The sequence below is a fragment of the Protopterus annectens genome, chromosome 12.part0 (genome assembly GCF_019279795.1).
Source record: "Protopterus annectens isolate FY-2018-M chromosome 12.part0, PAN1.0, whole genome shotgun sequence".
In the NCBI taxonomy this organism is placed as follows: domain Eukaryota; kingdom Metazoa; phylum Chordata; order Ceratodontiformes; family Protopteridae; genus Protopterus; species Protopterus annectens.
In genome coordinates, this window is record NC_056746.1 from 207,129,881 (window position 1) to 207,144,316 (window position 14,436).

The window sequence follows — 14,436 nt, forward strand, 5'->3', positions numbered from 1 at the left end:
GGTACGATGTGGAAAAAAGAGGTAATTGGGAACACTTTTTTGGGAGTGTAATGAGTTGACAGACCTTAAAAATTCCCTGTAAACTTCTTTATCAGAAATACTGGGTGAACAAATTGGTGTAACTAAGGAAATGTTTGTGAGCTGTGATACAGAATTGGAATAGCCTAGACTTTGTTTAGTTCAGGTAGTTGCCAAAAAAGCAATTACTAGAAAATGGAAATCAAATTCCAAACCAACTGTACTGGAAGTAGTGAATACTGTAACAGAGATAAAACAACTGGAAGTGGGATATTCAGAAAAGTGTAGGAACAAATTACATAAAAATGGGAATTTTACGAAAAATACATGCGGAATAAGGTTTTGGAGGAGGAATGAGGTTTAAGGAAAGGCAGGAATTGAATGAGCTTTGTAATGTTTGATTGAAAATCACTGGCTAGATAAGTGATGTGTAATGTTTGCTATTGAAAATGTCAATACTGTTTATTTTCACTTATATAAATGTATGATTGCTTATGTCATAAGTGATAATTTAACAAAGACATTCCTTGTTTAAAACAAACAATTCAGATACCATCATCTTTCTCATGTGGAGTCTTGCCGGGGGTATAATGAGACCCAAAAACCCTGAGGTACTCCATTCACAGTGACTGAAGGATGAGTGGAAACTTTTAGAAACAGATCTAAATAAGGATCTTTTTTCCTGTGGAAGAAAAGCTCTTTGAACTAAGGTGTCTAGTTGACATCCTAGGAACACAATCCTGTGTGAGGGAGTCAAGAAAGGTTACTGACTGTTCTTTTGGAATCCCAGCTTCTGTAAGACATCTCTCACTCAAGGAGGAGAGCTATAACTGGAGTTACACAATTTCGGAAAACTCTTGGTTTAGTGGAAAGTCCAAAGGTTAAGGAAGAGAACTGATAATGTGATCCAGACATATAAAACCTTAAGAAATATCTGAAGTCTGGATGAATAGTGATGTGATAAGCATCTTATAAGTCTAGTGTTACCAGGAAGAATAGGTAACAGGTTGTGAAGTGACTAATGAATTAGGGCACTACCACAAACAAGTTTAGAAAATAAAGATCCAGAACTGGTCTCCAAAAATTTTCTTTCTTTGGCACTAGGATCATCGACTAAAAATATTTTCCCACTTGGGAAGAAGGAATGGGTCCGATCAACCTTTGTGACAGCATGCGATGAAGAGCAGGTGGAAGCAAGAGAGTCTAATCTGGACAATGAGGAACAACACTCCGGAAATGAGGAATTTCTTTCCACTGCTATCTGTAATCCTGATGAATGATATTCAAAACCCACTTGTCTAAAGCAATCTGCTACCAAACAGGAAAAAAAGTAGATTAAGATTTACTGGAAGAAAAAGGAGGCCAGGGTGGGAGTAGCTCACAAGGTCTCCAACAGTCAGACTTATTGGACTGCTGTTGGTTTGGAGAGGATAGGGATGACTTTTGGAACTCCTCTGCCATTCCTTCTTAAACGTCTCTTTATCTGAATTCTGTTGAGACTGTTTGTTCTGCTTTTCTGCAAACAATGAATGAAGAGAAACAAAATTCCTTGAACAACTCAAAAAAGAGAACTGAAAAATCTTGAGATTCCCTGGATCAGCTTGCCCCTTTCATCTCGCTTTTTGATCACTTCTGCGGCAGAGGGGACAAACACTATAGCACTAGCTCAAGGAGTCATTTTTAACATCTGGAAGGTTCTAAGAATGCAGCCATGCAAACCTCCTTAAAACAGTACTGGAAAAAGCATCACGAGTCATACAATACACTGCAAACAATGAGTAGTGACCTGTGCAAAATAAGAAAATAAGTTATTTAATGAAAGAAGAAACTGCAGATAAAAAATTCCTCATACTTTCACAATTTGTCAGAACAAGCATTAACATATTAACCTGATAATTCAAAGTAATGAAAACACGTTTCCCCCATACCTACCAATAATTTTCCCTTCCTTATCAAAGAGAGTAGGATTGGAATTAACTACGTCCTTAGCAGCAATGGGGTCAAGTAAGGCTATACCTGCGGGCTACGTTTCAGAATTGTGTATAAAAATGTAAAAGACTGAGGAATTTTGTATATCCTATCTGCGTTTTTAGGGGCAGCTAGCTGACTACCAGGAAAACAGACACACATCCCCTAAAGCAGAACAGGAGGAATGGGTGTAGGTTCTGGAAAACCCTTCTGCATTTTCTGTGGGACGTAGACACCTAGTGTTCTCTTACTGAAAACACTAGCACATTCTAGCAACAGCGTCAGAAAAAAAGAAACCTCCACAGGGAGAATAAGAAACTGAGCTATCCTTGGAGTCTAAATTAGAAATCAGAGGGAACCACCCCGCTGAGTCTCTCCCTGCATCTTCCTGCTCAGATTCAGCACTGTGAATCTCTTCAGTAAAAGAGAACTCCCTCTTTCTTTTACCAGAAACTACTTTACAAGAAGGATCAATAGCCTGAATTAAGCCAGGAACCAGACACAAATTATTCCTGTGTAAAGAAAATTGAGGAGGAGTAGATATATGCTTGGTTTTCTGTTTCTTTTTGACAGGAAAAATGGGGAGAACTGTGTTTCTAATAGCAGCAGCTACTTTTCCAGGGATGGGCACAGCATTCTGGCACAAAAGGGAAACTATCCCTATTCCCTCTCCCAGGACCAACAAGACTGGCTCTCCCTTGGCCACTGAGGGAACTCAAACAACTGCAGAGGACGTGGCTAACCCCAGGATCTAGTGGCTGTAGGTGCTACACCAGAGGGATCCGGAGTAAAAAATGAGTTGTCTGAGGTACAAATGGGTTACAGCAGAGTCACAAACCTGTGGCTGGATCAAATTGCTTGCCTACTCGTAATGGCACGGCGGTTGCTTAACTTTTTCTTTGTTGCTGGAAGAAGGACCAACTACGGTACCTAGCCTGTTCCATGGTCAAGCCAAAAATGATGCCCCTTCCCAGGGAAGACAAGCAGCAAATGTCGGCAAAACTAGCAGTCCACAAAAATTATTTAAGTTGTGGTTTTTTTTTGACAGACAAAACACAACAAAAAACACGTCCAAATACTATGCCAGTCCCACCAAGTAAAAATGAACACAATTTCTCCACAGAAAATATGTTTTCAGTTAGTAACAATACTTTCAAACTGAAAGAAAAAATGAGTGCTCCATTTAAAAGTATGTTATAATCTCAAGACAGTCTGTTAAAACACAACATAATACTCCTAGCTTTAAAACAATGTTCCTAAAAAGGAAAGCCAAAAAAAAAAAAAAATCAATACATTTAAGAAAAAAAGTTTTCCTCCAAGGAATAAGCCCAGCAAAACAAAGCACAAACCAACCATCGATTTGGTGGAGGAAAGCTCTGAAGGGCTTCTTGCACAAACTTGTCTTTTAGTCAGCTCAGCTTAAGCTGCTTTACAGGTTGGGTGTGTGCAAGGTGAAGCTTTGGAAGCTGGACGGCTGTTAAATCTTTGGCAGGATATAGCCCATATACATAAAGCTACTGCAGTAGTGATCAATATGAACAACATCAAGACTACATTATTCTCTATAAAAAAGAGCAATAGAATACCAGTTTACAAGTGTGTAAGAAACAGCAGTTATGTGACCAACTTAATTTAATGAAATTAATATAGTTATTCTACTTACTTAGCACTTTACAGACCAGTACAGCTTCAAAAGACGAGGTACAGAATTTCGTAAACTCATAGTTCTGGTAGAAATCACTAAGTGACTGCCCCAAGCAGTAATTCGGAAGTATAAGGAACACTTTGTCCAATGTTTTTGAAAGGTCCACCATGCCAAGTGCTGTAAAATACAGGTTTAATCATATTTACTAAGAAATTTCAATAAGGTGGAAAAATTATCATGTAAAAATTATTTTTTGAAATTCACAGGTAATACAAGAGGTAAGAGTAGCAGCAGCTGCTGTTCAATGAACATTTCTGAAAAAAATAATCTTTAATTATACAACCAAAAGAAAATAAAACACTTAGATCCATTCAACACATCAGTGTGGCTAAGTCCAAACAAATTATGTTTAACTACCAAACACAATATATTAAATATATTACATCAATTAAACTCACAAAGGAAATGGCGAGTAGATGGGCAGAGACAATTTTACACTAGGGTTATCGTGTACAGCCCTGATATATTTGGGAGGGGAGCACAAGAACTTTTAAGTTTGTCCTCTTAGAGGTGTATATGGCTCAGCATCTTACATGGTCTCCATTACTGCTTGCCTAGAATGCTCATATGAAGCACTTTTTGAAAAGGGAAGCTATGTCACCCTACATCCAAAATGGAAGAGGGGGTCTTTTCCCAGCCACCTCCTTTACTTCTATGCTAAATCTATGGTTGCACTAATGTGGATAAATCTGTAACTCCATGAACTTAATAAGATGGCAGCACAGTCTGTTTGACCATTATTTGCAAATAAAAAAAAAGGAATGACACAATGAATTACTCATTGCACTAATACTATTTGAAACCATTCAAAAATAACTACTCAAAAATGTTAAAGGACATTAGTTTTCTTCTGACTTGTATAAATGGATGTACTGCATAATAATAATAACAGTCAAAATACTGACCACAAATTTCAGTAACTCAAATTACTGACAAAATGTGCATGCTCCAAAACAGCATGTAAATCCAATGCCAGTAATTCTGGCAGGAAAGCAAGACCTCTGCACGGCTCACTCCTTGACAGTAACATATCAACAGAATGTACGCATTAGCAGGCATATTCCCTTTGCTGCTATAATAGCGATCTTCTTGATATTTCGAGCTTTAGATTTTCAGTGTCTTGACTATCAACATTCTGATATATCAGTTTCAGTGGACTAGTATACACATACATGGGTCTACTTCATTTGACTGAAATTCATTTGACTGAGACCAAAACACAAAGTTCAAAAGACGGAAAACTCATTTCACTGAAACTTGTAACACTGACATTAAAGTAAAATGTATATGCCCTTTTCCACATTGTAGTGCGATCCTGGAGTTAGTATATATAGTTACAGGGGGTGTGAGGGGCGAAGCCCCCACATACTTTATACATTTTAAACCATACACATGGATATTTACAACTGCAATGAATAACTCATTGCAGAAAAATAAAGTTGTGTCTTACCATAATGTTCCATCTGTATTGTTGATCCTCGTTCAGTCATTACACCTGAGTTATCGGTTCCGACCTCAGAACCGAGCCGGCCATCTTCCAAGCTCGTGACAGCCACAATCTCTCGAGCTAAACTCTAACCCACAATTTCCCTCTCCCTGTTAACCTCAGATTGAGTTTGCAAGTCAAAGGAAGTAGAGGCTACCTATGGTCAAAGGACCTATCGGAACCGGATGATGAGATCCACTATAAGCCTCAGGAGGGGGAAGGAGGGAGGGTCGTAATGACTGAACGAGGATCAACAATACAGATGGAATGTTATGGTAAGACATAACTTCTTTATCTGATACTGTTAATCCTCGTTCATTCCTTACACATGGGAGAGAGTCCACAGCTACTTTTATTTCTGGGAGGCTCTCATGGAAGGACATTCCTGAGCACCAATGAAACAAAGGACGCTCTTCCTCTGGAGGCCAAATCCAATTTGTAATGGCTGATGAAGGTTAGAGGTCTAGCCCAAGTTGCAACTGCACAAATGTCAGGTAAAGAAGCTCTAGCATGGAAGGCAGCAGAAGTTGCGACCGACCTAGTGGAATGAGCCCTAACGGCTATAGTCAGAGGGATATCATGAGTTTTGTAAATAAATGTTACACAGTCTTTTAACCATTTAGCAATGTGACCTTAAAAACAGCACATCCAAGTCTAGGACCAGAATAGACCAGGAATAGCTGATCTGATTTGCGAGAAGCCTTAGTTCTGTCCAGATAGAAACTAATTTGCCTGTGAACGTCAAGGGTATGTAGACAATACTCTCCTCTGTTAGAATGACTGGGAAAGAAAACTGGAAATTCAATGGATTGGTTAATGGACATTTCAGAGATCACTTTTGGCAGGAAGGAAGGATTAGTTCTCAATGACACACTATCCTTATGAAAGATTAAGTAAGACCGTTTGATGCATAGAGCTTGAAGTTCAGAGATACGTCTGGCAGAAGTAAAGGCGACCAAGAACAAGGTTTCCCAAGAAACAAACTTGAGGTTGCATGAAAAAGCTGGTTCAAAGGGAGACGTAGTCAAAGCTTGCAGGACTAAAGACAGATTCCATGGCTGGCTAGGTTTTCTAAAAGGGGTTTCAAATGATTTACGCCTTTTAGAAAAGTCTTGCATAATTTGTGTAACATAAGAGAAGAGTCATGGAAACCATTGTGAAAAATTAGATATTGCGGCCAAATGAACTTGAATGGTAGAAGGAGATAGGCCAGATTGGAATAAACTGGACAGGTACTCCAGTACTACCAGCACTGGTGCTGAAAAAGGGTCTATCCGTTTTTCCTTCAGCCAAATGGTAAACCTTTTCCACTTGCTGAGAAGTAGTTCTGGTGGAAGACTTATGAGATGCAATAAGAATATCACATACTGGGGAAGAAAGATCAGTCTGCCTGGCAATCACTGGAAGTGCAGGAGCCAAGCTGTGAGCTTCAATCTGTTCAAGTTGGGGTGAATCAGGTTCTGCGGATGGGAGATCAAATCCGGAGTTGGATCGAGAATCCATGGTTGATCTAGCAGGTGAGGCCATAAGAAGGGGAACCAAATTTGCTGAGGTCAATATGGCGCTATGAGGATTATCTTGCTCTTCAACCGGCGGGCTTTCTTCAGGAACTGGGGAATGAGAGGGAGAGGGGGAAAGGCATAAAGCAGACCCAAGGGTCAATTGTGGACTAGAGCATCCCTGGGTGACTGCCCCCGAGGGGGAATCAGGGTGAAGTAATTGCTGCATTTGTAGTTGGTTGGGGATACAAAAAGGTCACAGCAAGGGAGACCCCAGCGGTTGAAAATCTCCACTACTATAAGAAGATTCAGTGACCATTCGTGTGGTTGCAGAATGCACCTGCTCAATCTGTCTGCTATCACGTTGGAACTCCCGGGAATATGCTTTGCTAAAAGAAAGCTGTTGGTAGCCATCGCCCATTGCCATATCCTCATGGCCTCTCGACAAAGTGGATAGGATTTGGTTCCGCCTTTTTTGTTGATGTACCAGACTACAACCATGTTGTCTGATTGTATTGCAATAGTCCCTGACGGAAGGAGGGGATGAAATGCTTGCAACGCTAGAAGCACCGCCCTCAGTTCTAGGACATTTACATGCAGATGAGCCTCTAGGTCCGACCACGTGCCTTGGACTGTCTTCCCCTGAAAAAGCCCCCCCCCCAATCAGGGAGACGTCCATGGTCACTGTGGCTCTGGGCTGTTGCGGTGTGAAGGGGCGAGATCATTGTGACGGGTTCTGCGACATCCACCAAATCAAGTCTTGTTTGCATCTCTGAGTCACTCGAATCCGGGATGAGAGAGGAAATTGAAAAGGGTACCACTGGGTGAGAAGTAACCATTGTAAAAGCCTCATGTGGAACCTCGCGAGGGGGACAATGGTGATGGAAGCTGCCATGGAACCCAACAGCTGGAGAACAGAATGTGCTGTCGATCTTTCTCTTGAGAGGATAGGTATGAGTTGTTTTATCCTTAAGATTCTGTGCTCTGGAATAGATGCCGTGCAGTTCTTTGCATCCAACAGGAACCCAATGAATTCTATGGATTGGGATGGGGATAGGTTGGATTTTTGACCGTTTATAGTTATACCTAGCCTTTCTGCAGTGTGAAGAGAGTATGCCAAGGCTTTTTCCAATAGATGTCTGATGGGTGCGGTGATGAGCCAGTTGTCTAGGTATGGAAACACCCGGAATTCTTGCAGTCGCAGGTGAGCTGTGACAACTGCCATGCACATGAACACTCTGGGGGCTGTAGAGAGACTGAAGGGCAGTACTTGGAACTGGTAATGACTGGCTCCCGCACAGAAGCGAAGGAATCTTCTCGATGGTCTGTCCACCTTTTTATGTGGTAGTACACTTCCTGAAGCTCTATACAGCACATCCAATAGCCTGCCTCCAAGAGTGGGAGGATAGACTGTATTGTGACCATCCGGAATTTCTGTACTTCTACAAATTTGTTTAGCACACTGAGAACCAAAATCAGTCTTCAGTCCCCGGTCTTTTTTGGCACTAAAAATAATCTTGAGTAGAATCCGGATCCTATCTGGTCTGGTGGGACTATTTGGATGACTCGCTTTCTTAGCAGCATTGAAATCTCTAATGCTGCTTCTACCCTTTGACTGGGTGGAACTTCGGGTAAGTTCCTTGGGGGGGGCGGGACAAAGATCGAAGGGAATATGATAACCTCTGGTTATTATCTCTTGTACCCAGGAATCAGTGGTAATGGTTAGCCAGGCAGAAGGGTACAAAGAGAAACAACCCCCAACTGCTTCCAGAGGAAAGCAGTTGGGCTGCTCTTCAGGAGCACTGGTAAGACTGGCCAGAGAAAGAATCTCTGGAACCCTGGTTACGCAGACCTCCTCTGCCCCAAAAGGGGCATCTTCCATATGAGTTTCCCCCTCTGCCTCTAGGGGAAAACTCTGCTCGTGTGTCACGGAAAGAATCCGGAGACTTTTTGTGCCACATCTTCCCACTCTTCTGGTTTCTGGAGAAAGCCGATTAAGGGAAAGAATAGCAGATACCCACTGCAGAAAGGGTCTTACTATCCTGTTCATACCTAGGCAGTGTGTCTTTAACCTTGGGTCCAAATAACAAAGAGGCTTCAATGGGAGCGTTAAGAAAGGAAGCCTTGAAAGGTTCAGCGAAATCACACAAGCGCATCCAGGCATGCCATCTCATGACTATGCCTGCACCCGCTTGCTCTAGCTGCTCCTGATGCATGAGAAATCAGGCGCATGAAGGAGTTAGAAATCGATTCAAGGGTGGCTTAACTGTGAGGTCACTTTGTCCCGGACCTCATCAGACACAGCTCTGGCCAAAGTTTCAGAGAGCTCAGAAATTAAGTCTCTTTGAAGCCTGGTAAAATGTGCCATTTAATTCAGGTTCCTGATTGCAAAGGTCGCTGATGCAAAGGTATGCTTCCCTAATCTGTCCAGCACCCGGGACTCTTTGTTGGGCAGGTGGACAGTCTGGCTTTCTTCCGCCAGATCCTTCTTTGTTGCAGCCACCACCACCAAGGCATCTACAGGGATACCTTTGGATTAGTGAAGCTCACTATCTGGAGGGGACAAGATTTTATCTGGTCTGCAGGGAATGGCATCAATGGCGTCATGAGCCTTCCATGGCAAGCTGCACGACGAACCAGACAAGGTCGTCGGCAGGTGGAGTAACCCAAGAGATAGGGGGGGGGGGGGCAGGCACGAAAAGCCTGCAGAGATACAGACTCTTCAGAGGTCGGGTTAGAGGGTTGCCAGTCAGCTCTCTGCTTAAGTATTTCGAGGATATCTCCAAAGGATACCTCAGAGGGTGACCGAGGGGACCCTTTCCCATCATCAAAGTCGGTCTCTTCTGTGAGGGACTCTTCTGGGGAGTCCACGTGTTTCCTCTTACACAAACTCTTGCAATGAACTTCTTCAGAGGGAGAATCTGGGGAAGACGGCGCAAAAGGGGCCTCCAGTGGGAGTGTGTCCTGAGGCCCTTGTACCCGATGTCCGCCAGGGGTGTCTTGTGTAAATTGCGGTCCAGAGGAGGACGGAGGCATTGATAGCACAGGATCGCCAAAAGACGCAAGAGCCTTCTCCATGAGTTGGAAGGCTGGTCCACCCGATGAGGTCACACCTCGCTCAAGCAAATCAGCCCGCTGACTCAGAGTCCCTGGATGGCTGTGAAAAACAGGAGTACGTACTTCACAGCTAGTATCCAGAGCAGTGACTGGAGGGACAAGTCTCTCCTGCCACAAAAACAACTGTGACTCCTTAGTGAGGTCCATGAAAGGAGCCTAAAGTGAGGGAAGTCTGTGCTACAGGAGGAGAATAAGTAGGAGTCTTTGGAGAAGGGTGTTCACCTCCAAAGGAAGAGTAGTTCCTGGAGGGTTGGATACCTCTGGCCAAAAGCAATTGATCCACAAGACGCACCACATCATGTTCAGAGAGGCTTCTAGTGGATCTCAGACATAGCTGAAGGGGAGTCAGGTCTATCCAAGGATGCAGGAAACTCGGTGCCCACAAAGGGGTCTTTGGATGGTGCTAAAATAGGCGTCTGCACCAAAAACAATGGAGCCATTAAGGCTTGTACTACTGGTGTCTGCACTGAGGAGATCGGTGCCAAAGGTAAGGTCTGTACTGACGAGGTTGGTGCGGAAGTGGTAGTTGGCACTAAGGTAGGTGCCGAAAGAGTCTGTGCGGAAAACGAGGTGGTCAATACCAAGAGAATAGTCGGTGCCGTGAAAATTGTCACAGTCGAAGCAGGAGCGGACGTCAGAACAGTCATCGATGCTGGAAAGGTCTGCATCGAAGAAGACATCGATGCCGGTAAGGAAGTCTGAATCGAGGGGCCCTGCGGTTCCGATGAAGTGTAGGGCACAAAACTCTGTGCTGAAGTAATAGATGGTGCCGAAGATCTAGGCACCGAAAGCCTCGGGGCCAAGGAAGTCAAATCCAAACTAGAAAGTTTGGCCTCGGTTCCTGGTTGTCCCCAGCAGGAGACGACGGGAGAGACTTGGCCTTCTTGTGTTCATCTCTTTGCTTATGGGAACTAGGAGGGGTTGAGGCCTCTAACCCAGAAATAGCCTCTGAAAAGGAAGATTTAAGTAGTCCCTTTAAAATCAGTTTATTTTTCCTTTCCACCAAAGTCCTGTTAGAAAAATGAGCACAAATCCCACAAGGCGGGTCAACAGTCAAGTGAGGCACACCCAAACAGTAAACACATAACGCCTTCACATCCGAAATAGGCAATTTATGCCCACAATCCACAAATCTTTTAAATCACAGGCCACCTTTTTTCTCTGCCATGATAGGAGGAAGAAAGGAAGGAAGAAGGTACAAACAATGGTACAAGAAATACCCGAAGGTAAAGCAGGAAAGATTTTACCAACGATGGTAAAGGAGTTACCTCATGGTAAGAGAAAGAAGGGCTAGAAAATACCAAAATAGAGTTGCTAGATGCGATAGGGTAAGAGATAACTAACAAAATTAGAACTGAGAATAACTGCAATACGATAATGTATAATCAAAGAAATTTTACTTAGCATAAGAGAAGTGGCTTGACACGACTGAATGGCGATGTGGCAAATGTAATCTGGAGTAACAGGGAGAGGGGAATTGTGGGTAAGTGGGTAATAGTTTAGTTCGAGAGTTTGTGGCTGTCGCGAGCTTGGAAGATGGCCGGCCCGGTTCCGAGGTCGGAACCAATAACCCAGGCATAAGGAATGAATGAGGATTAACAACATCAGATCAATATTTATCTAAACTATGTGGGGGGCTTCTCAGTCAAATGAATTTCAGTCTAATGAAATTTATGTCATATGAAGTACACCCATACATATATATATATATATATATATATATATATATATATACATATACATATATATATATATATATATATATACACACATATATATATATATATATATATATATATACACACACACACACACACAAACATATATACACATATATAATTAATAGATATGTTTACCTGTGCATAGTTATACTTGTACATGTATATTTATATATATTTATATATATATATATATATATATATATATATATATATATATATATATATATATACACACACACACACACATAGATATGCACATATATTTATATATATATATATATATATATATATATATATATATATATATATATATATATATATACATACACACACACACACACACACATGTAAATCACTCCTATCAAATACCTGAGACTTGCTCACACCTAACTCACCAAGTACCAAAATACAGAAATATTCCCTGGGATTCATTAACGCCTAAAAATAGAAGTTATGTCCTTACCATAACGTTCCATGTGGAGTGTTCATCTCACCTTTGTTCTTACACCTGGGTTCAGAGCCGATCCTCGGCTCCGTGTCGGCCGCTTGACAAAGCTCTGCATCGAGAAGAAGCTCGAGACCAACCTAACTCCCACAATCCCCCTCTGCCTTTACCTCAGATCTAGTTTGCAAGCAAACCAGCAGAGAAGAGAAGAGAGCATAACACTTTCATACCAACAACAAACACGTATTTACATAGTACAACAACTGTTCCAGGCAGAAGCCGAAGAACAAACCAGGCACCTAAATTGGATGTTCTTCCTGAGGGAGGGAGGGAGGGTGGGAATGTAAGAACAAAGGCGAGATGAACACTCCACATGGAACGTTATGGTAAGGACATAACTTCTATATGTGAGAGTGTTCAATCTCGCCGTTTGTTCTTACACCTGGGTAGCGTCCCTAGCTCCTTGTTCCGGAGGAACTCAAGGGAGAACGTTCCTGAGCACAGTGGAACCAAAGGTTGCCCTGTCCCTAGAAATCCTATCCACTTTGTAATGAGAAATGAAGGTATGTGGTTTAGACCAAGTAGCAGCCGCACAAATAGTGTCTAACGGTAGGCGAGCTGCATGAGCCAGGGATGTAGACACTGATCTTGTAGAGTGCCCTTTGGGCTTGACAGGTAAAGTTTGCTCAGAGGCAGTGTAGACAAAGATAATACAGTCAGTAAGCCATTTAGACAAGGTTCGTTTGTGACCGCCATACCCTTCTTGTTGTCTGAGAAGGCTACAAAGAGCTGGTCTGTTTTCCTGTGATCCTTTGTTCTGTCCAAGTAAAATCTGAGTTGTCTATGAACGTCTAACTTGTGTAACATATATTCCAATTTATTGGAGTGATTCTTGAAAAATGTGGGCAATTCAATGGACTGATTAATATTACTAACGGAGCAGACTTTGGGAAGAAAGGATGGATTAGTGCGAAGAGAAACTCTGTCAGGGTGAAAAATCAAATAAGGATATTGAACTGAAAGAGCCTGAAGCTCAGATACCCGCCTGGCCGATGCGATAGCCACCAGAAAAAGGGTCTTCCATGACAAAAACTTCAAAGGACAGGAAGAGGCTGGTTCAAAAGGTGGTAGCATCAGCTGAGACAAAAGAAGGTTCAAGTTCCAAGGACAAAAGAAGGTTCAAGTTCCAAGGTGAAGTAGGAGTTCTAACTGGAGGTCTAATGTGGAAGGATCCTTTTAGAAACGCCTTACAAAGCCTGTGAGCCATAATAGGAGCCCCACTTTCTCCCACATGAAAGTTTGATATGGCAGCTAATTGCACTCTCAAAGTGGCAGGAGAAGCCCTTGGTGGAACAATTCGTCAAAACTCCAAGACCTTATTCAGAGGAGCTACTAAGGGATCCAATTGTTGTGTAGTTGCCCAATGTACAAAACGCTTCCATTTACTGGTGTAAGTCCTCGTAGTGGATGCTTTATGAGAAGCCACCAGGATATTTTGAACTGCAGGGGATAAAAGATCAGACCTGGCTAAGAAGGGAAGCGGAGCAGCCAAGCTGCTAGTTTGAGGGAGAGAAGCGACGGGTGGAGAGCCCCTGACGAATGGGTCAGTAGATCCGGCTCTGGGTCCAGGATCCAGGGTTCCCGCATTTGGTGTTCTAGAAGAAAGGGAAACCATATTTGACGAGGCCAGAATGGGGCAATGAGGATAATTGTCCTTTGCAGGTTGCTGGCTTTCTGCAGAAATTTCGAAATCAGGGGAACAGGAGGAAAAGCATACAGGAGACCCGGGGGCCAATCGTGAACCAGAGTGTCCCTTGGGACTTCCCCTGGAGGGGGTAATAGGGCAAAATAGCTCCTGCATTTGGCGTTCATTGGAGACGCAAACAAATCGCAGGAAGGCTGGCCCCACTTGCGAAAAATCTCCTTCGCAATTGACTGTTTGAGGGACCACTCATGAGGTAACAGGATGGCTCTGCTCAACCAGTCCGCTATGACGTTGGATAACCCCGGGATGTGCGTTGCTATCAGAAAGTGACCCGTGGACTCCGCCCATTGCCAGATTCTCATGGCCTCTCTGCATAGTTGATAAGACTTGGTTCCCCCTTGCTTGTTTATGTACCAGACTACAGACATGTTGTCCGTCTGGACTGCAATTGTCCCTAGAGGAAGAAGGGGAGCAAAGTGTTGCAACGCTAGGAACACTGCCCTCAACTCCAGAACATTGATATGCAGATTGTATTCCAAATTGGTCCATTCGCCTTGGACTGTCTGTCCCTGAAAGATGCCCCCCCACCCTATCAGGGAAGCGTCCGTGGTCACTGTTGCTGTTGGAGTGGGTAGCACAAAGGGTCTTCCGTTGGAGAGATTGCAAGTTCGAAGCCACCAAGCCAGGTGCGACTTGCATATGTTTGTGATGTAGATCTCGTGTGTCAGGGGTAGCTTTTGGAACGACCACTGTGCAAACAGAAGCCATTGAA

The 14,436-nt window shown here is 43.0% G+C and overlaps 1 protein-coding gene across 1 annotated transcript in view; it reads right to left on the bottom strand.

Moving 5' to 3' along the window:
• ABCA3 (ATP binding cassette subfamily A member 3) overlaps nt 1-14,436 on the bottom strand; it is a gene marked incomplete in the record, with an annotated part of 1,818,321 nt that overhangs the window by 739,864 nt on the left and 1,064,021 nt on the right. The window contains 1 exon segment of the mRNA XM_044089258.1: nt 3,650-3,808. Within this exon segment, the coding sequence (XP_043945193.1) occupies nt 3,650-3,808 (159 nt within the window).